Raw genomic sequence first — 26,718 nt, 5'->3', positions numbered from 1 at the left:
AATACGGTGGATGTTTTTTGAATGATAGACAAGGTAATGATTTCAGAATGTTGTAGTATTGTCCTCTGCAAAACGCAAGCACTTGTTCTATTGATTTACACCTATAACGCAACAATGAGCCTACGTTAATTAATTTGATTTGTTTAGCAATGTTTAGAAGGAGCAGAACAATAAAATAATGCGGACAATCCATGCCAAAACGTTTTGTGTTGCACATGGAACACTTGTCTTTATGCATTATTGATCATTTATTTTTCTTTACATTAAAAATGTATACTTAAAAGGACTATGCAAATGATCCATTAGTGTAATTGTTTGAAGTAATTGTTTTTTTAAGAAGGTTCTGTTGAGGAATACACACAGTCTCACATCGAAAACTTAACAAAATAGAAAGTCTTATATAATGAATGACTCCACTCCTAATAACATCGAGGCATTTTGTATAAAACCTCATACCTGCTAAATATGCGGTTAAGTTGGGGACAATATCAATGTTACTAGTGATGAGTTAAGGGTCTGTCTCTCTGAAATCTTAACATGGTATTAGAGCGGGTCGGTTGATTGGGAACAATTAAACCCAAATCAAACAAAAACCTCCAAATTGAATCAAAATCAAACAAACTCCAAATTTAAAAAATATATATATATAATAATAATAATAAGGTGACCAAAGTGGAATTGATTGCACATGTGGCTCACTAAAAAGTGGTCCCACGCGAAGAGGATTGTTGAAGAATACACACAGTCCCACATCAGAAACTTAACAAAATAAAAAATCTCATATAATGAATAGCTCCATTCCTAATAACATCGAGGCCTTTTGTATTCGTGTAGTGTGTGAGTTAGTATACTATCGCCTCTCTCAATAGGAATGGTCATTTAAAAAAAAAAATCCTATAATTTGGTGCAATGAATTCGTAGTTCAAGTGATTAAGAGCATTTAACTTTGCTTTTGAGGTCCTAGAATCGATTTTCTCCTCCTCCAATATCACTAGTATAAGAATTTTAAAAAACCTAAACAACCAAAACTAATTACTATATGGGAGATTCACTATTATACCCAATATGGGGGCCAAAATTATAAAAATACCCTATATAAAATGGACTTTAGAAACACACCCAAAGCCCATTTACAACATAACAAAAAAGCTTTTAACTTCTTATGAATTACAAAACTGCCATCAATTTCTTAAAACAAGCCCAACCCCAAAATCTCATAAAAATACCCAAAGCACTCAATAGGGCATCAAAGTAATTTAATAATTAATATTAAATTCAATAAGGCCAGCTATCATTTTTTGGGTTTTTTTTGGGTTTGTTTATAGGAATTCAATTGTGTAGGGTTTATTTATAATATTAGTGCTAGAAATGGGTATATCACTAAATATCTCATACTATATTCCAATCTTAATTTTGACCCCAACTTCAAAGCCTAAAACTGAAAAAGAAGATAGCAAACATCCTTTGGTTATAAAACCACATTTTAATTTTTTTTAGTTATGAAAAAAAGAAACGGCATATGGATTCAAAGCGTGGAAAAGTATCCAACTTCGAATTCAAAGCCTAGATGAAAGAGAGCAACAACAGCATTTGGTTATTATGAAAACACATTGTAATTTCTTTTGGAGTTGTTATGACATGTGTTAACTAGAACTATGCAGATCACACTAACCTATTGATAAACCAACAAAAGAAACAGCCCACTCTCTCTAGAATGTCACTAATTCTTCCATGTCAACTACTTTTAGCTAAGCTCGGTTTGGTAAGTTTAGAATAGGTTAAGGTGGTATAAGTAGCTAGATTCTCAAGACCATATACGAAAACATCGTATGAAAAAGAAACGAGTACTCGGAGAAGGTATGCAGTGCTCTCCTCCCATGTAATTCAAATATTTTCGAATCAAACGGGAGAGCTGCGCAGGAGCAGGCTAAGTAGAAGATGAAGAAGAAAATGAAAATGGTGAAGGTTGTCTCCATGTGCAAGAAAGGATGGTACACAATTCGAACCCGTCTCAAAATATAAGAAGCCAAACCGTATACATGGGCTTAGTCAAGTTGACTAGAGCGGATGTGCTCTCTACTCTGCATTCAAGTTCGAATCCCCTACTCGTAATTTAAATTAAATTAAAATAGAATATCGCTTGTATAAAAATAAAAATAAAAAGCCAAGCCATACACCAACCTTCTTAGAATCCGGATTTCACATATTTTTATACTGATTGGTTGATTTATTTTGTCCATTTGGTGAAGCAAAAAGTCATCCCCGCTGTTTTGAAAATGCACAAGAGAAATGTCACAATGTATTATATAGTATTCAAATAACACTTTACACATTGGAACTGTTAATTGGGATTAGCATTTTGTCGCTTTTGCAAAATAGAGAGTTCTTGAGGAGAAGTCCCAATAATAAAACTGAAACAAAGCATAAATTATATCAGTAATTGAAGGTTTTGGCGCTGTAATCTTTCTCTAATGAAAAATTATATTCTACCTATACATCACAGAAATATTGAATTTTATGATAAATAATCATATTGAAAATTTGAACAAATATAAACACAATCATATTTTGTAGCATATTTATTCAAATGAAAAATATGTGTATTATTATTTTTAATGAAACTTTTATATAATCTTGATACTCTATATATATAGCAAAAGGTAGAGAATTGTGAAACATGAAAAATACGATAAAATGTCATCTGTTAATGCAAACATTAAGAATTGAAATTATTAATTAAATGAGAATAATATGGTAAATTCACACTTTTTATATTAAAAAATAATTAAAATTTAAAAATCAAATCAAATAATTAGTCTTATTTTTATGAAACACAACTATCCATTATCTTTTTAAGTTCTAAAATAAAATAAAAAAATCAATTTACATACGTGTCAGCGTGTGCCAAAGGGCTAGTAAGATAATTACGCTCAATCTTGTGTTTGATTATCAAAATTTTCTTATAATGTGGCTACTAAAATTAATTTTAATATTTGAAATATTGAGATCCTAGGATTGTTTTTGTAATTTATCTTTTTTTCATTTTAAAAAAATGAGAAGAGATTAAAAATAAATTAAAGATGGTCCCACTTAGGGAAGTCACAAGCTTTCTTCGCCGCGGAGCTTACGAGCGATTCTTTACATGTCTCGAACCGGCCTCGCCTCAAGTTTGACAGCCTGTATGATGTTTGTCACAGACAAGCTCATCATTTTACATTTAAACCCCCAAACCCTCCTCCCTTGCGCCATTTTTCAAAGCGTAAATAACGAACTCTAAAAGGACAGAAATGTAATTTCAAACTCAAATATCAAAACGGACCTACTCTCCTTTCCCAACAAACCACCTCACCGGAACCAAACCTTCCCTTTCCTCTTTCTCGCCCTCAACGGCTCAACTCTCCTGCTTTTTTCGAAAACAGCACAGATCTACTGCCGTACGCGAACGCGCGTTCAAATCGCAAACCCTAATTTCTGAGACCCCTTTTGATCTCTCCGATTCGATTTGATTCGAATCGAGAGCTGAGGACGCGATGGGCGATTTCAACCTCGCGCTCGTCATCGTCGCCATTATCCTCTGCGTCATCGTCTTCGTCTTCAATGTCTACCTGCTCGTCAATTACCAGCACCCCGACGACAAGAACCAGGCCTACTTCCCCAAATTCGTCGTCGTTTTGGGGCTCTCCGTCGCCGCGATTTCCATACTGATGTTGCCGGCCGACGTGGCGAACCGTCAGGCCTGTCGCCACGCGATATACAATGGAGCGTGTAATCTCACTCTGCCAATGAAGGATATGTGGCTCGCGATCTATATCCTTGACGCCGTGCTTGTGTTCTTCATCATCCCCTTCGCTATGTTCTACTACGAAGGAGACCAGGACAAGTAGGTACTTCTAGGGTTTTTGATTGAATCAGTTTTGGCTTAAAATGCACATAAGATGTTTGTGTTTATTCAGCTTGCCATTTTTTATTTGTAAAAATTGGGTGTGCGTTTTTGTGTTCAGGAGTGTTGGAAAACGGATTAGAAGCGCGTTGTTGTGGGTGGTGGTGACGGCCATTGTCTGCGCGCTCGTGCTTGGCATCTTATACGGTTAGTTGTCTTCACTTGTCATTTTCACAGGAACCACTTTGATTGCACTGAAATAATTTTTCTGTTTATGACTTTATGAGTGTTTGATTATTTTTTGATTCTGTGTGGAACATGTTTTGTTAGAACACTATGGATTGTGTATCATTGGTTTACTCTTTGATTGTATTTCAGGGCTAGTTGGGAAGGTGGACTTTACTGTTAGGCATCTCTCTTCTTCCACAACTTCCTTTCCTAGTTCATGGAGCTTTTCTAGCAGTCAAGAATGTATAAGTGGCTCACATCAGGTTTGACCTTGTTCATTGGAATTTTCTTATACTAAAAGTATCTATCCTCTTGCTCATTTTGGTGCTTTCTTTGTCTCTGGCTTCTATTGTCCCGACAGTGCTCTGCATATTCTGCCAGTGATTCGTCAGAGAAAACATGGACAATGCGTACTACCTTTCCAGAATATGTTGTTGCTCTTGCTACCATTGTTGGTTCTGTGCTTTTTACTGTAAGTTCATTCTTGGAAATCTTGACATATTTATATTGTTATCGAATCTGCATGTGATTACTGGGGGTCCCTAGTCAATTTCAAGAAAATGCTTCTCAGGAGTTGATTAGACTGCCTTTTTTGTGTGTGGCAAGATTATGTATGTACATACATCTATTTATGTATGTATGTCTTTGTATAGTAAATATATATATTTCTGCATCTTATTTTTCTATAGTTAAAAAATTACCCTCGTCCTGTATCATCCAGATATTTGGTGGTGTTGGCATTGCTTGTCTCCCTCTAGGACTCATATTTTCATTCGTCCGGCGTCCAAAGGCTGTTATTACCCGATCACAGTATATCAAGGTACTACTTTTTTGTCTATCATGTGTGTAAAGTTTAAATGATGAATATTGTTGTGATTTCTTATGTGTGGTTTCTCTTGTACACTTCAGGAAGCCACTGAACTGGGTAAGAAAGCAAAAGAATTGAAAAAAGCAGCCGATGCACTCCATCAAGAAGAAAGAAGTGGTTCCAAGGGTAGAAAATGGCGTAAAAATGTGAAGGCAGTAGAGAAGGTATATCTAACACTCCAAGTGTAAAGTTTGGTCACATTTAGGCACCAGCTTTTATGTTTGCTTTGGTGCGTGCATCATTTAACCTAATTGGAAAGGGGGTGCATGTACCTTGTTGTATCCTTTGTGCTCCAAGCATTAGCTATGAAGCTTCAATGGATGTCAGAAATTTCCTTTGGAAAAATTGAATTTATTTTCTGAAATATGATGTTTGCCTTTGTATGTGCTGTTATCGAAAGTTATTTAACTTTTGCTAATGGCTTAACTGTCTCAATACAAAAAAGTTGATGCTTGCTTAAACCTTGCAGGAGTTGCTTCAATTAGAAGAAGATGTAAAACTTCTAGAAGAGGTGTATCCTCAAGGAGAGAAGGTAAAGGGCATTACACGTGTGACTTCTTCACTTTCCATATATCAAACTATTTCTCCCTTTTATTTCTAATCTTCTTGCCTCACTTCAGGCTGAGACTACTTGGGCTATGACTGTTCTTGGGTACTTGGCGAAGCTTGTGTTGGGAATTTTAGGGTGAGTGCTGTTGTTCCATTTAATGCTGTTTTAAATAGTTTTGGCTTCTTGACTTGAGAGTTGAGCTGGGATGGATATTTGGAAGAGTAAAGTTTTAGATAAGGAAGAAGGCAAATATGAAGTAAATATGAAGCCAATAGCAATATCAAAATCTTGCAGCCAATAGGAAATCAATAGAATTCAGTTCAAGAGCCATGGTGCATGTGAAAATATCTGATTGCGTCTAGGTAAATATAAGTAATTGCCCTGCTGGTGCTTACTGTAGGTAGCGATGTAAATAGATAGCTAATGTTGTAACAGTTCTATAGCTTGGGATCAAGAATGCTTTTTTTAAAAAAAGATATGATGTTCTATCATTCATGGTGATGTTGTAGTATGTGGATTGCCATGGTTTTCCTTTTTCTTGTGTGTCATCATTTTCTAAGGATCTTGACAAGATTTATTGACATAAAAAGCCTTTTGCCTGTGTTTTTCAGATTGATTGTCTCAGTGGCTTGGATTGCTCATATCGTCATCTATCTATTGATTAGCCCACCGCTTTCTCCTTTCTTGAATGAGGTTTTCATCAAGCTGGATGATATATGGGGTACCTTCAGAATATATTTCTCTTGCCTCTATGTTGTTATTGTTCTTCTTAACGGATACGATTTTGATATGCTTATTATTCTCCACCAGGTCTTTTGGGCACTGTTGCATTTGCGTTCTTCTGCTTCTACCTCCTCCTTGCAGTCATTGCTGGGGCCATGATGCTTGGGATGAAATTAGTTTTCATTACTATTCATCCAATGAAGTAATGATTTTTCCATGTTAGCCTTATTTATTCAATAATGCTTGTATAGACCTTTAAATTTTTGTCACCAAGAGGCTTGGTTGCTCATAAATGTAATTTACTTGTTTCAGGTGGGGAGCTACTCTTATGAATTCATTTTTATTTAACGTGGGACTTATTCTCCTTTGCTCCATCAGGTTAGTATCTTTTATCCTTTGTGCTTCTTATTACATGCTAGATGAAGTCTGTGTGTGGTCATGGTTACCTTTCTGAAGATTTGTTGAGATTGCAACTGTAACTAATGTTGAATTCCTTTGTTTCAGTGTGATTCAGTTCTGCTCCACAGCATTTGCATACTATGCTCAAGCAACTGCAGCCCAAGAAATATTTGGTCACACATTGCAATCTCTTCGTGGAATAAGATATTTGTACAAGTGAGTTCTTTTCTTTGCATTGATTCTGATTAGACATGTATGTTTACTGATTGGCCTATACATTTTGGTGTTGCATTACAGGTACAATGTGTTTCAAATTGCATTTATTGTCCTGGCGGGTTTGACCTTCGTGTATTATGCTGCCTTTGTACGTCTACAAACCATTTATTCCTGTTAGGTTTATTTGTCTTCTTCTACGTGCTTCTTAAAGTAATCCGGTTTTTGTTTGTCTTCAAAATTTCAGGGATGGAGAAGAAAAAAACCAAGTGGCAGGTTCCAACTTTCCTCCTAATTCCTGTTTTGTCTAGAACAGCATGCACCCACCCTGGAGCTTTTGGGGTTCTCAGTTTTATCATATCTTTTCGGAATAGTTTTCTCGGATGTGCAAGGCCTAGTTTTTGATCTATATTGAAAGGTTTCGGTTGAGTAGGCAGAGATATCATCCGAGTTTGCATTGGGTTTTAGTGCAGGAGTGGTGGCACCGCTGTTTGTTTTTCTGCTTGTATTTCCCCCTTTGTATGTATTAATTCCTTCATTTGACCTTTTGTGTTATAAAATTGGTTTGGGCTTGTAATCGTGTTAATCCTTTGCACACTGGGAAACTGAATGTCTAGAACTACCCTTGATGTAACATAACCATTCGGATCAAATTATTGTATGAGCAGCCATATTTAGTTTCACATTTGTGGACGTGTACCTACTGCTACATCATGTTCTCCAGAAGTAAACTAGGGCTTCGAAGATAATCATTTGCCAAAACTCCTCTGGGGATTTAGAATGGCATTTGTAATTCTGACAAGAGTCTTTCAGTACAAAGGAAATGCCGAGGGCTTGGAAGAGCGAGAGTTGAACTATTTTCTCTGAGTAGAGAGGTTTTTAAATGGGTTATGGCCATTAACTAACATGCATAATTTTATCTTAATTGTCGCTAAGTCCCCAATGGGTTAGTGCTTGAGCAACGCTGTGATCAGCAAGGTTCAAAGTTGTTCCATCACCACAGGGAGGGTCATAAGGCGAATTCTCTGCAAATTCTGTTGGCAATGACTTCCAGTGAAGGCTGGGTTCCCAGTCTGCTTCTCTAAGGACCTTCAGTATCTCCTCCGCCACGATCTTGCTGGCCGCAGCTGAAAAATGGATTCCATCCCTGGATGATGGTCGATCCGATAGACCAGACCAAATGGTTAAGCGAAGGATTAATCTTTAATCAAGCTGAGTTTATAGAAAATAGATGTAATTAAGTGGAAGCACAAACTACAGTATGAAACTGCACGTACGTAAAGCAAGCAGTTGACCAGTCTTTTCTCTTCTGAATTGAAGTCCACAGATCAACAGCCTTGACATCTAACTCTCGGCAGACCTCTAAACAAGCATCTGAGTAAATTTTGCAGGACTCGTTTGTTCGATTCCGCTTGGGAATTATGTCGCTGATTTTGGTTAAAAAAAAGAAAAGAACAGAAAAGAGAAAAGCTCCTGAGAACTCAGAAAAAGGAAATGAAGAAAAAATCACAAAACATCACCATATAAGCACCTTAAATTTTCAAGAATTTGTTTCTCATTGACAGGAGGAGCAGTGAGAAAGATAATGCGAATATTTTCTGAAAGGCTCTGGCAACCAAATGTATCTGTCACCGTTAGAATAATATGCATTGCACACAAAACAAGTCGTTCATATAAATTTCATCCATCTGCACACACACACACGCGCGCGCGCACACACACACACACACATATATATATATATATATATATATATACTTTTAAAAAAACTGTCATGATGAGATGATGAGAGATTATTTTTACCTTTAAATATTTACCAATCTTCCTCATGTTTTCTGCATATTCAGGAAGTGGTACATGAGGGCCTAAGCCTGATGAATGAGGCAGCATTGAATCATTGCCACCGAAATAAACTATTACCAAAGATGGCTGAATTGCTGCATCCTATACATGTCAAATATAATTACACAGCATCAGCATCAAACTATGGCCATGTTTGGTGCCTAGGATTTCAGTTAATGCACAATGTCCGAGTCTGAATTCACTATAAATGTACACTACCTTGGGAAAAACTTGCTCTAGAACCTGAAGAGCACGCCTCGAGTTCCAGCCGGCATATCCTCGCAGCAGTACGTCCGCCTATCCCCGAAATTTTATAAGATCAGTGATACCATTAACAAGGAACTTAATATATAGTTTGACATGATGAAAGTTTAGCAGATAAACACATGTAAGGCTTTCAAGTTATGTAAAAGAGGGGGGGGGCAAAAGGAAAGCACCCTTGAAAATGAGTTGAGTCATTAATTTGACTGTTTGAATATGCAGTGAAAAACTTTTATCTGATTATTGGTTTAAATCAATGAAAAACAGTTGATGTGTATTTTTCAAAGAAAGAGACAATTTGACAGTGGCTCATCAGAAGAAACCCGGGAAATTAAAAAACCTCACAGATAACGCCATGACTTTTGATCATCATGGAATCTTTTCTTTGTTTATTACTTAGTAGCAGTTAAAGCAGAAAACAAAAGTATATGATTTCTTCATTATCAGAATTGCCCAAGTGGTGGACCTGGTGGTCCAATATATTTGCCTTTTTTCCACACCAAAAAAATATCAAAAGAACAAGCTCCTAAAAATAAAATTATATATATATATATATATATATTGCCTTACGTATTAATTAATTGATTAATTATGAGTTTCACTGTAGAAGCGTAATGAGCACAGCAACAATGAATTATTTTATTTTCTGTGGCTGCAAATTAAGCATGAAAAAGAAAGCTTTCTGGTTCATCAATGCGTGTGCGTGTGAGTGTGAACCAAGTCAAATATATGAACAGAAGACAACAAGATCATGCATGTAAGGATATCAAAAGAGAGCATGCAATGCTTGACTAAAGTAGAGAGATTAAGAAACGTGGACCCCACCACTAAGCTAATTGCCCGCGTATGTACCAAGTTAACAACATAATAAGAAAAGAAAAAAGAGAGATTAATTTGTTGCTTTGCTCCTTTCTTATTAATTAATTTTAAAAAAACCATATATGTTGATCATCATAAACCCCAATCAATAGATATAGAAGCTGAAAACCAGGTTTAGGAAATTAATTAGGGAAATTAATTAGATTAAGTGAAGTAAGTACCTTACGAGAATACAAGTCCGCAAGAATGGCACCCCAGCCTCCATTGCTGCAACTGAACTGGACGATGGACGAACCAAACAGCACAAACTGAGGTCTTAATGGCCCCACCATCTCTCTCTCTGGAAAACACAGTTTGGAGGATAAGCTTAGGTATTTGTCTCTCACTTGGATTCTTTGTTTATTTGATGCAATCCCTAACGACGACGAGCACAAACTTATATATAGACCACGTCATGGTCGACGAGGAAAGGGTGGTTCTAATGAATTTACAAGAAAACCACAAAACATATCAAACACTCTTTTGCCACTTTGGTCAACTCGGTAATTTCACTGTAATTTTCTTGTAACTTCATTGCTAATGATAAGAATCATTTTGATATCAGGTCATTTTTCATTGTTTTATTTAACTCTATTAGGTTTGTTTGATGTCAAAAACGAAGAGAAAAGATTCCAATTCAAACACGGTTGGGTCATTGGGATAATTTGTTAAAACTAGTGGGGACTTACCAATGCTTTCCTGAAATTACAAGAAGAAAAGGAAAATATTCAAAATACTGGGGTTGGTTCTGATATTGTACTATTTTTGTGGGGCAGAAGTTTAATTTTCAATACTTTTTTTTTCTCCCCCGATCTCCCGAGTAGGTTTGCCTCCTCCTAGCTTCTGTTTCTGAGCAAGAAGAAGACGATGGACATAGCTCTCTTTTCCCCATCTTCACTTTTCCATGACGACGAGGATGACACTTCCAGTGGTTTTATTTCTTTCTCTCTCTCTCTCTCTCTCTCTCTCCAAGGAGCTCCCAATTTTAGCTGATATGGCGAAAATATACTGACTTGGCTTGGCCTTATTTGCAGGTGAGGAAGACACAGAGAGCCAGCAAAGCTACGTCGAGAGGAGGCACAAGTTTCCGGGGATGGTACGTAAATTTGTCTTTCACTGGTTATAACTGTTAATCTCTTGTTAATTTGTTAATGTGGCCCCTTTTATATATTTATTCACATTTGCTCTTTCCAGTTTTGTTTTGTCACATTTCTTCTTTTTTATTTGTTCCCTATTTGAAATCAAATTTATTTATTTTTTCTGTTTCTGAGCTTGAATGTTTGAATTTCTAAGTTTTCATATTAAAGTTCTGTGGATGGTGATGAGCAAATGGTTTTATAGCATATGTCAATGGATAAATCAAAAGCATATATTGGTTCAATTCCGCACAATCGGATACTTAGGTTCAGTCACTTCAGAGGGTAGTAGCTGCTTTTTACTAGAGTTGTTTTGACCTTTCATTGAACATTCCAAGAGGTTGTTTTGGTTTTCTACTTTTAGTATATTGGTCTGGTTCTTGATTGCTTCTTTATAGTTTCGAGTTCTATAAACCAATTTATGTAGCTTGGTTTGTTTCAGGAGTTGGTCATCCGAGAATTTTCGTTTCATCAGCTGAATGCCAATTTACTCTGGCCTGGGACATTTGCAATTGCAGAATGGTTAGTTGAACACAGGCCATCAATTGAAGGACGGCATTGTCTTGAACTGGGCAGGTATTTTTCAACTGTGCCACATCCATCTCTGCATCACAAGAATACTGGAATGCTTTTCCTTTTTCTAGCTTGTCCCACTTTTAGTGATTTTGGGGATCCTGAGTTGTGATTGCATCACATGGATACTTTTTTTTCACATGGGGCAAAACCTTGCTTATGTTATTCTTAAGCTGAACATCATTCTACTATCTAGAAGTTTGTTTATCTCCAGGAGTTGGTAAGATGCAAACGCCCGGCATCTGTACTGTGTAGTTATAATAACTTCTCAGGAAAACATTTGTGGAATTGGAGTTAATTTTTAGTTTATGGTTTTCCAGTATCCTTCATTTCATCTTATACCAGACGTATGTTTGATATAAATTTTGAGTCTGATTGATATTGATAGTTGCCCTGATGATGTTGATTTGTCTACTGATTGGCAGTGGCACTGGTGCTTTGGCCATTTTTCTACGAAGATTGCTTAATCTTGACATCACTACCTCAGACTATAATGATCAGGAAATTGAAGAAAATATAGCTCATAACTGCAGGGTAAATGGAATTACACCTGTCCTTCCTCATATAAAGCGTATGTCATCTTTCATTTCATGTTATACCATACATATGTTTGAACTTTGATTTACTGTGCCAAAGAAGTTAATTTAGTGGACTTCTAATTGATTTAGGTTTAAAGGATTAGCTGGGATTTTGTTAAATCATGCCATGGATGCTAATTTTTCAGATACCTGGGGTGACACTTTCCCTACTGCTGATCCAGACTGGGACCTGATTATTGCTAGTGATATTTTGTTGTGTGAGTTTCTCACCAACGTTATTCAAATACACTTCTTCTAAACGTTGTCCTTGGAGCTGCACATAAAAACAGTATGCTAAGTTGCTAACTATCCTTTTTTCTCTTGAGTGCGTGCAGATGTGAAGCAGTATGCAAATTTGATAAAAACCCTTTTGTTTCTCCTCAAATCTTACAAGCCGAAGGATAATAATGCCCGGCCTCAAGCAAAGGACGAGCAGAGTGGCGGTAATATGCTGGCAAATTTGTCTGAATTTATGTAATAGATGTTAAAACTGTGCTCATTTGTATTCACCTCTTACTCACAGGACAATCGTTCAGTTTGCCCCGGCCTGCATTTCTAATGAGTTGGAGACGCAGAATTGGAAAAGAGGATGAATCACTCTTCTTCTCTGGTTGCGAAGATGCTGGTCTTGAAGTAAAGCATCTGGGATCTCGTGTATATTGCATCAAACCATGAGAAACAACTACCGATGGCGACCAAAGAGAGATTATTTAGAAGCTACATTTGGTAGAGAAGTAGCCATTCAAGAATTGATTTATCTGCAGTTGTATATTTCTTAATTTTTTTTTATTTTGTAAGTCAAGGTTGTTTAAAAATGGTTTTTGTTCATCTGAATGAATGAGCGGGGAGGGAGCAGGAAGGGTTTTCCAAGAATATCCATCAATTACTAAATTACTAATAGATGGATGGATGGATAATAATCTCCATGAAACGATATTCTAGCAAAAGCACCCAAAATTAGTTCATCTTAATCCACCAAGTTATCACCAACAAATCAAGTAATCAACCCAAAAGCATTGAGATTATGGTGGAGGCCATTACCAAGTTAGAAAGGGAATCTGAAACAACTATCAAAATTGCCTAAAACACAAGGGAGACGGCGGTGGCGGTGGCGGCGGCAGAAGGTCAGTGGATTAACATGTGTTTTTTTAGTTTAATTTGATTCTTCTAATTGATTTTAAAATAATAATAATAATCCTTTTGTTTGTTTAGGAATATTTAAGAAATTTACGTGTTTCTTTACATGATATGTCACACACAAAGGGAACAATTTCAATCAGATGCATGGCACAAGAAACACCTCCACATTAAACCAATGGTGTTGGTTGGTACTTGGTAGCTCGTTCTGTCCGTTGTTCTTGTAGCCTTTCCTTGTCAGTTTCAACTTCAAGTTGTTCTTTGATTCTCTGAAATGGAAATATGGACTTTTTCTCTCTGTGCCTGGTAAATCATGTCCACATCTGGCTACCATGCATGGCAATACGTGCCCTGCTTTCATTGCTCAGATGAATTGTAATTCAACAGGACACTACCTGTTTGGCATTTCCTCATCAAACCCAGTTTGAGCTTGGTGGGTGGCAAGATTTCTACTTAATATATATACTTTAGTTAATTTGACCCTTAATTGATTGTGGTTACCAGGAAATTAGCTTGATTAATTTAAATTGATTGCAATTAGCTTAATTGGTTTATGCTTCATTGGGTATATTTGCCAAATTATAGTAACTCTTTGCGTTTTGGTTTTATCATCTTACCAAGCGGAGATTTTACCAAATCCCACAGAGATAAATTCCATATATACAAATTGCAGTCAATGAAAAGTTAATGCTAAGGGCCAAAGCTGTTTCTGTGAACAAAAGTAGCTGAACAAAAAAAGTCAGCAATTTTTTTTCGCTGTGACACCGACTATGGCTTCCAACCAAGAATGCCTCTTGGAAAATGGCACAAGCAGTGAGGAGGAAGTGCACCTTGGCAGGACCGCTAGACAATTGTCGGCGTCTGCATTGCGCAAGAAGTCGGATCCTACACTGCCAAACAGTGTTCAAAATGGACATCTCAGGGAGTTGCTTGTTAATCTTCAGGTTGTTCTTCTGGGGACCAAGCTTGCGGTTCTCCTTCCCACCATTCCTCTGTCCATTTTTGCTGTGTATTATGGCTTTGGAAAGGTGAGTGTTTGCTTTCATATTTTAATAAGAAATATTGTATACAATAGAAAAAAATAATATAAAAAATCAGAATTTAGATGACTGATCCTTGTAACCCTTTTCTTTATTTTTCTTTTGACAGCCCTGGATTTTCACTCTAAGCTTACTTGCATTAACCTTACTTGCTGAGCGCATCAGTTTTCTCACAGAGTAAGGCACACAAAAACACAATCAATTAGCCTTTCTTCAAATGCTGCTTACATTAATCATTTGTACTTAAAATTGCAGACAAATATCATACTACACTGGTCCAACAGGTAAATTGTTTTCATTTTACTTGTTATAATATTTTCAATTACTTAAACGTTGCTTCAGAATGGGACTGAAGGCTCACTTTTTATCTGGTTTGTGCAGTGGGAGGGCTCCTAAATGCAACATTTGGTAATGCCACAGAGCTGATTATAGCAATATCTGCTCTAAGTCATGGAAAAGTAGCCTTGCTCAAGTATTCTCTCTTGGGTTCAGTTCTTTCTAACCTTCTTTTGGTCCTTGGAACCTCCCTTTTCTGTGGTGGTCTTGCTAACCTCAGAAGGGAGCAAAAATTTGAAAGAGTAAGGCCCTAATCTTAACCCAAGCTCAATTTGCATTATATAATTTCATATGTTAACTTCCCTTTTAATCATCTAAACTATGTTTCTTCATACCTTAATTTATACGGCCATTGTTTCATCAGAGACAGGCCAATGTGAACTCTCTCCTTCTACTTCTAGCAACATTCTGCCACACGCTCCCAATGCTGCTTCAATATGCTGGGGACTCTGCTGCAACAAAAGACCAAACACTCCAATTCTCAAGGGCCATTAGTATCCTAATGCTACTTTCTTATATTGCATTCATGTTCTTCCAGTTGTGGACTCACCACGGATTTTTCGAATTGCAGCAAGTAATTATCCTAAGGTTTTGGCTGCAATGTTAATTTCATTTTCATGCTTCCAAACTTTCTTTCAGTAGTGCATGGGAACAATGTTCTGCAATACAAGTAGGTCATACAAGAAAAGCATTCATCTAGTTATATATGCAGCAAGAGAAGTAAGAAAACAAATATGCAGACATGTGCTCAACTATCATGCAAGTCTTCATTTCTAACCTGTCCATGAGATTGAAGCACCCCAAAAATAAACAGAGTTTATTTAAAGCAATTGATTGATATATGCATTAAGCTTGACTTTTCTGTGCTTCCATTCCCAAAAAACAAGCAAATAAATACTAGAGCTCAGCTAAGGAACTATAATAATGCAACTGGTCAGGTATCAGAAGTTGATGGTGATGAAGATGTTGAAGAAGAAGTGGCTGAGATAGGTTTCTGGAGTGGATTTGCTTGGCTGTTTGCTGTCACTGCCATCACAGCTTTGTTGTCTGAGTATGTTGTGGGCACAATTGAGGTAATTAGTACACTATGTTCTTGAGTGGATTGTTAATTTTCTAAACAGAAAGCAATTCACTGAAATTCCTAATTGTATTAGGATGCATCAAAATCTTGGGGTTTGTCTTTCAGCTTCCTCAGCCTCATCCTGGTACCAATTCTTGGAAATGCAGCTGAGCATGCAGGATCAATCATTTTTGCTTTCAAGAACAAGTTGGTGAGAAATGATAAATAGTGGCCTTTTCTCATTCAAAACTAATGGGAAATTGGAAAATCCAGCTTATAACCAACTCTATATTTTCTGTTTTGCACAAATGCAGGACATATCATTAGGAGTCTCTTTGGGGTCTGCAACTCAGGTCGCCATGTTCGTGGTTCGTATCGATTATCAAAGCTGAATTACTGCAGGCCTTGCAGTTCTCTTTCCAAATTGAATTATAATGAAAAATCCATGCATTAACATGAACATTTTTTCTAATTGTGTGACAACTCAGGTCCCGTGCTGCGTCGTTGTTGCTTGGATAATGGGCATCAACATGGATCTTAACTTCAATCTCATTGAAACAGTGTCTCTTGCTCTAGCAGTGATCACCACAGCCTTTGCTTTACAGGTAACATTCACATCAATCATACAGAACATAACTTCCTATTAGAAACTTGCTAGCTGTCCTGTTTTTTCTTGATCATTGAGTTATGTTATTTCAAGTCTTGTAATGTTTGATTTTTATAGGATGGCACTTCCCATTATGTGAAAGGGTTGGTTCTTATTTTCTGCTACATTGTTATTGGAATCTGCTTCTTTGTATTCGAAACGCCGGTTGGTAAGTACTCAGAAACGCTGCAAACACCACCAGACCCTTGTCAGTTTTCGTAGTTCTCCACATACATACTTGTATATTAAGTCATAATTTCATTCTCACAGACCAAACAGCATCAACTTGAGGCTAAAATCACCAACTAGGAAAGCAGTTTTCAGAGCTTAAAATAGTGGGCAGGTAATAAGTTATCTCTTCTGTGCTATATGATTTGTGGTCCTGTGGATATAGCCAGAGGTTTATGGTAGTTACCTTTGCATTGCGATTGGGATTGGACAGTTTTAGCCACTTTTGCATTGCGATTGGGATTGGACAGTTATAGCCAGAGGTTTATGGTAGTTAACCAACATAGCAACAGCCATCTTCAGCTGCGCTTCAACTCGAGCGCGCCTCATGATATTTTCTCCTTTTTGTTCCGGCCACGGCGTCGTTTTGCATGTTTATTATTTGCACCACATTTCCTTTTACTTTTTCTTTGTTTTTGTTTTTTTTGTTTGCCAAGCCTTTTCTTTTTCTTTGTTTGAAATATTAAAAAATGTTGAGAAAAATATTAATACCAAGAGAAAAATGCATTGGAGAATATTAACTAAAGAGAGAAATATCCAATATATTATTAGAAATTTGAAACCAAAAATAATATAAAATTAAATCTCATGAAATCACATATATAAGGAAGGGCTCAAGTCAGGCATCTACCCAGAGCCCACGTATAAAGGTCACAACTGGCCCACAAAGCAATTTACCTTGTACAATACTTTACTCCTTATCTTACATTGTGGCTCACCTATAAAATGACATGTGTCCTCTTTTTTTTAAGTTGTCAGAACAACTTCTTTTTCTTCTTTTTTTCACTTTTACTCAACCCCTAACTTTTCCACCAACATCGAAAGAAGAAAAAATTCCAACTGTTTTTTTTTTTTTTCACTTTGATTTTTCTCAATCATTTTTAAAAATAATAATTTTCCTTCCTCAGTCAAAAATTTTAAGTCTACAATCCTTTCCAACTCTAACTTTAATAATCCATTTACAACCAGAGTTCCACTAACAACATTTGTAGACATAGTTTCTTCATGGATGTTTTTTCCATATAGGATCATGTTACAAAGTGAAAAAACAATGAGAATTTTAATTTATATGTTTTGGTAAAAAGCTAGGGGTTGAGTAAAAATGAAAAAAGAAGAAGTTTGACAATTAAAAAAGAGAGGACATACGTCACTTTGTGGTTAAGCCACAATAGAAGGTAAGGAGGGAATTATTGTTCATATCAATTTACTAACGCCTAGCGCCTAGGCAGCCCAAAAGAGCTCCTAAGCAGCCGCCTGGGCCGATTTTTCAAACCTTTGACAATAATTGCAGCTACTCGTGTCTTTGTCCTGCAGAGTATACCTCCAATCCAAAACAACCAAGTGAATCAAAGGTTATTCATATACAAATCTTACTCAAGAAAACTGAAGAAACACACACAAATATCCAAGGCATCAAATTAAGTGGGAAAATCTCCCACGAGAGAGCAAAGAGATGTGATGCGAAGAAAGTGGCGATCCTATCGACAAATCGGTGCACTATTTTTTTTCTTTTTCCAAAAACTGACTGTGGGGTCTATTTTTACCCAAGTCAACACTTGCGCTAAACCAGCCCCTTATCTTGTCTTAAGCTAAACTAGATTAAGCCAAACACATACATTAAAAAGTGTTATTTATTTATTTATTTGAGGTTAGATCTAGACCACTAGGCCAGATAAGTCCCATTAGACATGCTATAATGGTAGAGATATATTCGGGTCCAACTTGTTAGTGGAATAAAATGTATGTTCTATTTTTGTGTTGTAATATTCTAGTTTTTTGTCTGATGCTTCCATATTCTATAAAAATTCATTTGTTTGTTAACCAAACTAAGTTAGACAGAGCCTTTGGCAGGAGGGGATGGCATACTTGTTAAAGAATATGAGTCACACATCGGAAAATTAACTAAATAAAATACAAAATATAATGAATGGTTCCATTATACTAATATTAACGAGATTTTTTATGATAAAACCTCATACCTATTAGACTTTGTTGGTAGTTAAATTAAGAACAATATCGATATTGTTAATAATAAGCCGCTAACTCGTCTCTCTGAATTTAACAATACTTAGTTATGGTTAATTATGGGTATCGTATAGTTTGGAAAAAAAAGAAGTATCTTCTCTTCTATTAAGATACGGTGGGTCTCATAAAATACAATTAACTTTAACAGTCTCCTTTTAGAATATAATAAAACTTTTTTTCTCTTTCTCATCTCGTACTCCCAATCTTGCCGACTATTTTATTTGATAGAGATAGAGATAGAAATGTACCTGCATGAAACTCTCCACTCACTAGCTATATACAAACCAAATCTTCCACAATATTTTATAGGTTTGGATGAATGGTGCTGTCAAGCCTTGGTTGGTGTGGCTTGTACTGACATTGGTTCACCATACATACACTTTAAGGCCTTTAAATATATATGATGTATAATTAGCACACAGTCCAAATGCGAAACGACTTCTTCTCTGGACCATCCGTCCGTATTATAAGAACTTTCTACTCTCAGCAATCTTCTTCATATCAGTCTTCTTTCGAAGAAGAAATAGTCTTTCAGAAAGAACTGGTTGTCTTTTCATGGTAGAAATCTAATCCTACTTTTCTCTCTTAACTTCTTCTCTACGAAATCAAATCAAATCAGGATTCACGAGTCTCATTGAAGACTAAAGATACGGAATATATTATCGTACGGACGTCTCATATAAAAAACATATATATATATATATACCAACAAAATAAATTAACTGAGACGTCCCTACATATATATATTGGAAATTTCGCGGAAATTGCAGCTCCAGCAAGATGTCCCTACACACATGCACACCACATTACTGCCCACAACCAAAATTCCGTCCTCAATCCAAAAATGTAGTATAAAACTCACATGCTCATGTCACAGAGGATCTACAAAAATCATGCATACCAGATAAAGAACTATGATGATGTGGGGAAGATATTTACGTACGTGTCCATATATACCAAATAATATTCGCTTAATTCAATTGATGGAGGAGGAAGGAAGCTTCGCGGAAGCTGTCTAGGGTTCCACAGACAAGCATCATCATGTGTGGAAGGCAGATATTTGGGAATGTAAAAAAGAGCTAGGGTTCTTCCTTGATAATGTGATGATAAGAGCTATATATATCAATCTCAGATTCTCAGTTAAAGTAAGTATTATGTAGATGAAGATACATTATATTATCCATATATAACATGTAAGTATGAAGTTTTCAGAGAAGATATGCAAAAAAATTTTAGGCAAGCCGCAAGCGAAATGATGTTATAATAAGCAAGTACGTAGTGTGAAAGCAACTTATACCAGAGATTGAAAGTTTGAAATTAAGAGTAGGGTCTCGTAGACATACACAGTTCAGTAACAACAGGCAGAATAATGGACCATAAAATCTAAACTAAGTAAGCCGACTTGCTAGCTAGAAGATCTTCACCCACTAAAACCCTTCGCACAATTGACAGTATTGACACTTGAGGCCGCAAATATATATAGGCACTTGGAAATCTCTTCCTTAAATAGTAAAGAACGAAACTTCTCTCTACCTTCCTCTAATTTGGAAGTTTTTGCAGCTTAATTAGTGAAGTCAGGGTCCATTTTTGTTAATAATAAACGTAGCCACCCAGAGAGTTCAATCTACGCATACATATACATACAAAGAAGATAGTTTTGTATGTGTATGCGTATATACGTAGCTTGAACTTCATTGTATGTATCGATCTTTGTTTCACTTGGGATAATTTTAGGACTGCAATTTTTTATACGGATTTATATGCATGTGTGGTCTGTGGATGTAGAGAACAAAATCGACAAAAAAACAAAAATGCTGGTCTGCAACTCCATGTGAGCCTGTCATTCTTTCATGAAAAGGTCGAGAGATCAAATGCAGAGAGAGGGGTAAGCAAGCATAGTCGTCTCAAGTTGTACTGCTTGAGATATTAAGAGTGAGATACATTGGTATGAAACCGATCAAGTAGCTTCTGCGAAGGTTCCTCTGTATATTTTCAGTAGGTTGGGCTAAGTGTATACCTACTTCGCCTCACATATTATTGTGTTTTATTTTATTATATATATATATATGTATATAATATATGGCGTGGCGTGTTTGCCTTGGGTGCACACAATGAGAATTGTCTTCATCATCCTCATCAATCTTCTTTCTCATTCCTTTGTTTTCATGCTCATAATTGCTGTTTGTATACGTGGTTTAAAAACAATGTGGAATTCCGTGATTATTAATTATTAAAAAAACAAAACGTCATGGTTTTTACTGTTCAAAGTGGGTTTCTGATGTAACTTTCGTTTGACTCTGCTTGGTTTTGACTGTTCTTTCCAGTACCGCACAAGAAGTACAAGCGTCAGTCAAATATACAGTTTCTTTCTTCCTCACGTACGGAACACGCATAAATAATGTATATGTAGCTACAAATGCCGCCAACAAAAAAAAAACCAGTAAAAAAAAAACGAATTTCATACTACGCAGAACTACCTGGTGGAGAATATCTGTTACAATCTTTGAATAAGTAGTCACCGATGGTCAAAGAAATGTATATAATAACTTTACAGTAAACAACTACGTACCTACCATTTAGATTTTGGTTCTTCCTTATACCAAATACCTAACTAATTATAGTGTTATTAAAATCGCATTTGGTATAGAAAGGAACACGGCACCAAATCATTAGTTGGTTTCTGATCATATCTGTTTTGTGTGTTTTTTTTTTTAAAGATGAATAATTTTTGTCCAAGTTACGTAGAAGATGGATTACTTATAAAGAATACTTATTTAATTCAATTCTTCAAAATAGTAGGATATAAAAGGCTTATAACTTATTATTTCTAATTTTAAAAATAAAAAATTATTCACTTTTATCTTTATTTTTTATTTTAACATACATTAAATTTAATGAGTTATCCAATTCAATATAGACACCGAACTAGTCTTGTAATTTACTAACTTGTGTGGTTGGAAAAGAAAAATCAGAAAAAAGAAAGTTGGTATTGTTGTAACTTGTATATACATCTATATATATATAAAGCAAAAGGCAGAGAATGGTGAAACATTCAAAATACCAGAAAATGCCCTTTGTTAATTCAAACATTAAGAATTGAAATTATTAATTAAATGAGGATAATATGGTAAATTCATATTTTTAATATTAAAAAATTAAAATTAAAAACAAAATAAGATAATAGGTCCTATTTTTATGGAACATAACTACCCTGTTATCTTTTATTAATTCTAAAAATAAAATAAAAAAGAAAAAGAAAACCAATTGGCACATGCGTGAGCATGTGTCAAGGGCTAGTATGTATAATATATTTATATTTCTTAATACTTATTTTGGAAAAATAGCGTACGTGTCTTGTAAAATCTGATCTGATGGCTAAAAACAAAAGAACGAAACTTCGAGGAAGCTAGCATCCGCGCCACACGCAAAGCATCACTCCCAGGCTATTTATACTGTATATGAATTTTCAGTCCACTTCATCTCTCAATAGATAATAATATCGAGCTTGTCATCCTGTTACATTGGCAAGCAACTTTGTTCTCAAAATCTTCTCTCTCTTTTTTTTTTGTTGGGTCGCTAGGTTTTTGTGCTTTGTGCAATTACATCATCGGTCATGGCTTCAAACCAAGACCAGCCATGGCTATTAGAAAATGGCAACCTCAAGGGCTTAACTAAGGAGAACCGGACCGGTCGGACCGCACACAACATGTCATCCTCTTCCCTGCGGAAGAAGTCTGACCTCACCCTTGTCTCCAAAGTTCGATGCTCTCTCCTTAGACAGTTTTTGGCGAATTTGCAGGAGGTTACATTGGGGACAAAACTCTCCGTCTTGTTCCCAGCCATACCACTGGCCATTTTGGCTCAGTGTTTTGGTTTTGCAAGTGTGAGTACCAACTCCTTGCTATGTTTTTTTTTCAATATAACAGTGGAAAAAAACTTTTAAAAAAACTTATTTACAATTATTAATACTTACCATGTCTACATATATAAGTTGAAAAAATTATAATATAATACTGAAATACGAGAACGTGGTATAATTATGCAACTGAAAATCAAGCCCGAAGTAAAATGTCTTGTAAAGAAAATTGCTTTAGAAAGGAAAATTGTATAATAGAAATCCTTTGATCGTAACCGTTGTGATTATTTCTCTTAAACAGCCATGGGTGTTTGCGTTGAGCTTAATTGGGCTTATGCCACTAGCAGAACGGGTCAGCTTTCTGACAGAGTAAGTCCAATTTTTTTTCCTCTTTATTATATATCAGTACAAATAATATTAGTCTTACCACATTTTTATACCACAATTTTATATCACATGATGTGACAGTTGATGTGTATATATCACATTATGTAAAATATTAGTTTCTGTTTTTCAAATTTTATTTATTAAAATACACTTCATTTATTTAATTGATGTGACATATGATATGGATATGCCACATCATAGGATAATAATGTGGTAAGTGTAGCATTACTCATATTAGTATTTATAGTTAGTATAATTTCCATTTGAGCGCACACTAAATTTTGTTTTTTTCCCCCCCCAAAATTGCAGGCAAATTTCTTTTTACACCGGTCCAACAGGTAATTCAATTATTTCTTATTTATTCATTTAAATTTTTGTCACATACGTGACATAATTGATTGATTTATTTCTTATACATTTGTTTTTTCAGTGGGAGGGCTTCTAAATGCGACATGTGGAAATGCCACGGAGCTAATTATTGCAATCTTTGCCCTGGCTCAACATAAGGTAGCAGTAGTGAAGTACTCTCTGCTGGGGTCCATTCTCTCAAACCTTCTCTTAGTCCTCGGCACTTCTCTCTTTTGCGGTGGCATTGCCAACATCAGAAAAGAACAGAAATATGACAGAGTAAGTTCATGGCTCTGGAAAAACAAATATCCCTGCCCATTATGAAGTTATCCTTATCCTGGATACTGTTGGTTTCATTTCATGCCTATCTAATATGTTGTTTGTTTGTTTTGTTGTTGTCCAAACAGAGACAAGCGGATGTGAACTCCCTCATGCTGCTGCTGGCACTTTTGTGTCACTTGCTGCCAATGCTGTTCACGTTTGCTGCAGGAGCCTCTGCTAGTGTGACATCAGACCCTTCCCTCCATTTGTCCAGAGCCAGCTGCATTGTTATGCTCATAGCTTATACTGCATACATTGTCTTCCAGTTGTGGACACACCGTGAATTATTTGAAGCTCAGGAGGTAATTAATGCAAGATTCTTTTATGAATATAAGTGGTTTGATTCGTTGTCTCGCAACATAAGTCTGACAAGAGAACATTATTCTTAAAAATGGTTCCCGTCTTAATGCAAGACTTGGAAGAGAAATTTTTGGGAATTTTATGGCGGCATCTGTGGTGATTGCTAACTTAGCCAATTTAATGTGGTGGCATTGATCAGGAATCGGACGATGATGGTGTTGTTTCGGATGAAGCACCTGTGATTGGATTCTGGAGTGGGATTGTGTGGCTGATTGGAATGACTGCAGTGATTGCCTTGTTGTCTGAGTATGTTGTGGGAACAATTGAGGTACATATATAATCTGGCCACCTTGATTGAAACATAACCCCATTTTGTTTATTATGGTACTCATATAAATCACTACTTTTTCATCAGGAAGCATCAGATTCTTGGGGCTTGTCTGTGAGCTTCATCAGCATAATCTTGCTACCTATTGTTGGCAATGCAGCAGAACATGCAGGAGCAATCATATTCGCTTTCAAGAACAAGTTGGTGAGTGATTAATTAACGATCACATTAGCTTCTAATCGCATTTCTAAACACAAGGTCTTTCCATTTAAAATATATATATATGTATTTTATGCAGGATATAACGTTGGGTGTTGCTTTGGGATCTGCAACTCAAATTGCCGTGTTTGTGGTAAGAAGAACAACTATAGTCTATAAGAACATATATAATTAATGTTGGAATATCATCAATTAGACTAATTAATATCCAAATGCCATTGAAATGAATGAATCTGCAGGTTCCATTGTGCGTGATTATTGCTTGGATAATGGGGATTAACATGGATCTCAATTTCAGTGTCATTGAGACCGGCTCTTTAGCTATATCAATTCTTGCTGTAGCCTTCACTTTACAGGTAATTAATTAAGATTGCTAATCTTACCTCATCAAAAACATCATCATCATCCTTCAGTCTCAATTAAGATTGCTGATCATACCCTTAATCTCACTTTTGCTTGATTTAATATTTATAGGATGGTACTTCCCATTACCTCAAGGGATTGGTTCTTCTGCTGTGCTACATTATTATTGGAGCCTGCTTTTTTGTAACCGAATCTCCCCTTCGTAAGTACTAAACTAAAAACCTTGTTTGCTGGTTCATGTAACAATTTATAAAAAATCTAAAACATAAACTTTTTTCGCCCCTAGATCACTCGAACATCGTCAACCCGGGACTTAAATCGTCAAACACAGCAGTTTTTGGAGCTTAATTAAAAATGTAAGTTCGTTTGTGCAGCACTTTTGAATGCATATGTATTTACATTTCAGCTAGCAACTTTAATTGAGTCAAGACATGAATTATTACTTAACTGATTGATTTTGATGCAGGTGTTTGGCCTTTCAAGGGCCACCTCCTGAGTATTACAGCAATGCTGTTGTTGGCTGCATGCCTTTGTTATTCATCAATTTTGATTGGTGCCATAGCCGGTCCGAAAGCTAACATTTTTCATTGATCTGCTTGTCCTGCATGGGATACTTGATGAAAAGAGTTGGGTCTTGTTGAAGCTTGATGAGGACAGGCTACAGAATCAGTCATATGTGTGTATAGCTAGTACTATATATGAATCAGATTTGTTTTTCCATCTGATTTTTTATTTCTTCTTATAAATTCCAGTAGAGCTTGTGGCATGCATGGCATAGAGGCTTGATTTCCTTGCTTTTTTTTGTTATGGAATAATAAAGAATTAATAATGGAAAATTTGTTGGTTTGGGTTTTGCAACTTCCATTCTCACTCTCTCCCCTCTTATCTTCTCTCTCAATCTCATTTTCACGTCCATTCTTACTCTCATTTTTCCCTATACTTTAGCACAAAAAATAAAATAAAAAATAAAAAATAAAAAAGTTATCATACGAGCGAAAATTGACCAAACTAAAACTCTCTTGCGAAAAGGACCAAAACCATGCAAAAAGTAAAATCAGCATAAAGGAAAATAAAGTGAAACATGGGGCCAATGCTTACCTTTTAGCAGACAGTCAAAGTCATTGGAATTTTTACAAAGGTTTCCATAGGAACCTGGAACCTAAACCCTAGTGGCAAATCAACAAAATGGAAGCATTGTATAGTCCACTTCGTGTCAAGAAAACATGTTCAGATTTCCCACCAAAAAAAAGAAAGAAAGAATATGCTTGGGATTATTAGCCTGGCAACCCATTGGGCCATGGTTCGGTTCAACCCAGAATGTTGATGAACTTGGGCCGTAGCTTTCACTCATTTTTCAACTGAGTAAGTGAAGTTGGGCTTGGGCCTTGGGCTTCCCTATTGGTTGGGTCACATTTTCAGCTAGCTTAACCCATGTGGGTCTTTTTTTATTATTCGATTTTTAATTCTCTCAAATATTCTTCTATTCCATCCTCTCTCGGATTATTGTTATGAGGCAACACTTGTCAATTCTAGTTACTTATCTATATATATAGCAAAAGGTAAAGAACGGTGAAACATTCAAAATATTAGAAAATGTCTTTAGTTAATGTAAATATTCAAAATTGAAATTATTAATTAAATGATGATAAATGTGATAAATTCATACTTTTTCATATTAAATTTTTTAAAATTTTTAAATAAAATAAAATAATAGGTTCTATTTTTATAGAACACAACTACCTATTATCTTTTTTAATTCTAAAAGAAAAAAAAAAGAAAACCAATTGCCGAGCTAGTTTAATTTAAGAAAAAGCTTGGCTCTTTCAGATTGAAGAGAAGCTCCTCGTTGCAACCAATGTGGTTTTGACATGTGTTAAATTATTTTAATTTTAATTTTTTTAAAACTTTGTCAATGTTGCTAAAATTTGACAAATATCAAAAACTCATTGGTTGTAAGGAGGAGCTCCTCCTCAATTTTAAGAAGCCAAGTCATGCTTATATTTTGATTCGATATT

General features: G+C 35.8%; 5 protein-coding genes and 1 long non-coding RNA gene across 6 annotated transcripts; 4 read left to right on the top strand and 2 right to left on the bottom strand.

The window, feature by feature from the left end:
- On the top strand, positions 3,113–7,551 carry LOC18772694 (LIMR family protein At5g01460). Its single transcript, XM_007204997.2, has 14 exons — positions 3,113–3,880; positions 4,002–4,087; positions 4,259–4,371; positions 4,470–4,580; positions 4,830–4,928; positions 5,018–5,140; positions 5,446–5,508; positions 5,597–5,661; positions 6,138–6,247; positions 6,337–6,451; positions 6,562–6,627; positions 6,754–6,864; positions 6,946–7,012; positions 7,109–7,551. Exons 1-14 carry the CDS (start codon positions 3,531–3,533, stop codon positions 7,154–7,156), a joined length of 1,527 nt encoding a protein of 508 aa, XP_007205059.1. The 5' UTR covers positions 3,113–3,530; the 3' UTR covers positions 7,157–7,551.
- LOC18772735 (GDSL esterase/lipase CPRD49) lies at positions 7,614–10,212 on the bottom strand. Its single transcript, XM_007205680.2, has 6 exons — positions 10,005–10,212; positions 8,923–9,000; positions 8,665–8,805; positions 8,393–8,469; positions 8,139–8,288; positions 7,614–8,008 (listed from the first exon to the last, which is right to left on the bottom strand). The coding sequence occupies exons 1-6, from the start codon at positions 10,113–10,115 to the stop codon at positions 7,783–7,785; spliced, it is 783 nt and encodes a 260-aa protein (XP_007205742.1). The 5' UTR covers positions 10,116–10,212; the 3' UTR covers positions 7,614–7,782.
- On the top strand, positions 10,629–12,979 carry LOC18774875 (protein N-methyltransferase NNT1). The gene is made up of 7 exons (XM_007205725.2): positions 10,629–10,753; positions 10,857–10,918; positions 11,401–11,534; positions 11,957–12,102; positions 12,256–12,327; positions 12,445–12,552; positions 12,633–12,979. The coding sequence occupies exons 1-7, from the start codon at positions 10,690–10,692 to the stop codon at positions 12,782–12,784; spliced, it is 738 nt and encodes a 245-aa protein (XP_007205787.1). The 5' UTR covers positions 10,629–10,689; the 3' UTR covers positions 12,785–12,979.
- On the top strand, positions 13,138–16,905 carry LOC18772227 (vacuolar cation/proton exchanger 1). The gene is made up of 12 exons (XM_020565464.1): positions 13,138–13,233; positions 13,322–14,274; positions 14,396–14,463; positions 14,542–14,570; positions 14,668–14,864; positions 14,987–15,196; positions 15,561–15,695; positions 15,777–15,893; positions 15,997–16,050; positions 16,171–16,287; positions 16,407–16,497; positions 16,599–16,905. Exons 2-12 carry the CDS (start codon positions 14,017–14,019, stop codon positions 16,616–16,618), a joined length of 1,296 nt encoding a protein of 431 aa, XP_020421053.1. The 5' UTR covers positions 13,138–13,233; positions 13,322–14,016; the 3' UTR covers positions 16,619–16,905.
- LOC109949861 lies at positions 18,665–20,017 on the bottom strand. Its single transcript, XR_002272166.1, has 2 exons — positions 19,925–20,017; positions 18,665–19,367 (listed from the first exon to the last, which is right to left on the bottom strand). It is a non-coding gene; the product is annotated as an uncharacterized LOC109949861 (long non-coding RNA).
- LOC18772369 (vacuolar cation/proton exchanger 3) lies at positions 22,055–25,561 on the top strand. Its single transcript, XM_020566970.1, has 12 exons — positions 22,055–22,464; positions 22,739–22,806; positions 23,134–23,162; positions 23,255–23,451; positions 23,580–23,795; positions 23,993–24,121; positions 24,209–24,325; positions 24,420–24,473; positions 24,580–24,696; positions 24,815–24,905; positions 24,990–25,059; positions 25,170–25,561. Exons 1-11 carry the CDS (start codon positions 22,195–22,197, stop codon positions 25,049–25,051), a joined length of 1,350 nt encoding a protein of 449 aa, XP_020422559.1. The 5' UTR covers positions 22,055–22,194; the 3' UTR covers positions 25,052–25,059; positions 25,170–25,561.

Source organism: Prunus persica, chromosome G6 (assembly GCF_000346465.2).
Source record: "Prunus persica cultivar Lovell chromosome G6, Prunus_persica_NCBIv2, whole genome shotgun sequence".
Taxonomy (NCBI): domain Eukaryota; kingdom Viridiplantae; phylum Streptophyta; class Magnoliopsida; order Rosales; family Rosaceae; genus Prunus; species Prunus persica.
This window is presented reverse-complemented; position numbering and strand designations above follow the sequence as displayed.

Bases quoted from the DNA above. Each gene is read 5' to 3' on its own strand.
- LOC18772227 (XM_020565464.1), top strand. From the start codon at position 14,017: ATGGCTTCCAACCAAGAATGCCTCTTGGAAAATGGCACAAGCAGTGAG. The intron at 14,275-14,395 runs GTGAGTGTTTGC...TTCTTTTGACAG, and splicing joins TGTATTATGGCTTTGGAAAG to CCCTGGATTTTCACTCTAAG. The intron at 15,894-15,996 runs GTGAGAAATGAT...GCACAAATGCAG, and splicing joins TTGCTTTCAAGAACAAGTTG to GACATATCATTAGGAGTCTC.
- LOC18772369 (XM_020566970.1), top strand. From the start codon at position 22,195: ATGGCTTCAAACCAAGACCAGCCATGGCTATTAGAAAATGGCAACCTC. The intron at 24,326-24,419 runs GTGAGTGATTAA...TATTTTATGCAG, and splicing joins TCGCTTTCAAGAACAAGTTG to GATATAACGTTGGGTGTTGC. The intron at 24,906-24,989 runs GTAAGTACTAAA...TTTCGCCCCTAG, and splicing joins TGTAACCGAATCTCCCCTTC to ATCACTCGAACATCGTCAAC.
- LOC18774875 (XM_007205725.2), top strand. From the start codon at position 10,690: ATGGACATAGCTCTCTTTTCCCCATCTTCACTTTTCCATGACGACGAG. The intron at 12,103-12,255 runs GTATGTCATCTT...CTAATTTTTCAG, and splicing joins TGTCCTTCCTCATATAAAGC to ATACCTGGGGTGACACTTTC. The intron at 12,328-12,444 runs GTGAGTTTCTCA...GAGTGCGTGCAG, and splicing joins TGCTAGTGATATTTTGTTGT to ATGTGAAGCAGTATGCAAAT.
- LOC18772694 (XM_007204997.2), top strand. From the start codon at position 3,531: ATGGGCGATTTCAACCTCGCGCTCGTCATCGTCGCCATTATCCTCTGC. The intron at 4,372-4,469 runs GTTTGACCTTGT...TTGTCCCGACAG, and splicing joins GTATAAGTGGCTCACATCAG to TGCTCTGCATATTCTGCCAG. The intron at 5,662-6,137 runs GTGAGTGCTGTT...TGTGTTTTTCAG, and splicing joins CTTGTGTTGGGAATTTTAGG to ATTGATTGTCTCAGTGGCTT.
- LOC18772735 (XM_007205680.2), bottom strand. From the start codon at position 10,115: ATGGTGGGGCCATTAAGACCTCAGTTTGTGCTGTTTGGTTCGTCCATC. The intron at 8,806-8,922 runs GTAGTGTACATT...TGACATGTATAG, and splicing joins TAGAGCAAGTTTTTCCCAAG to GATGCAGCAATTCAGCCATC. The intron at 8,009-8,138 runs GTACGTGCAGTT...ACCATCATCCAG, and splicing joins TGGTCAACTGCTTGCTTTAC to GGATGGAATCCATTTTTCAG.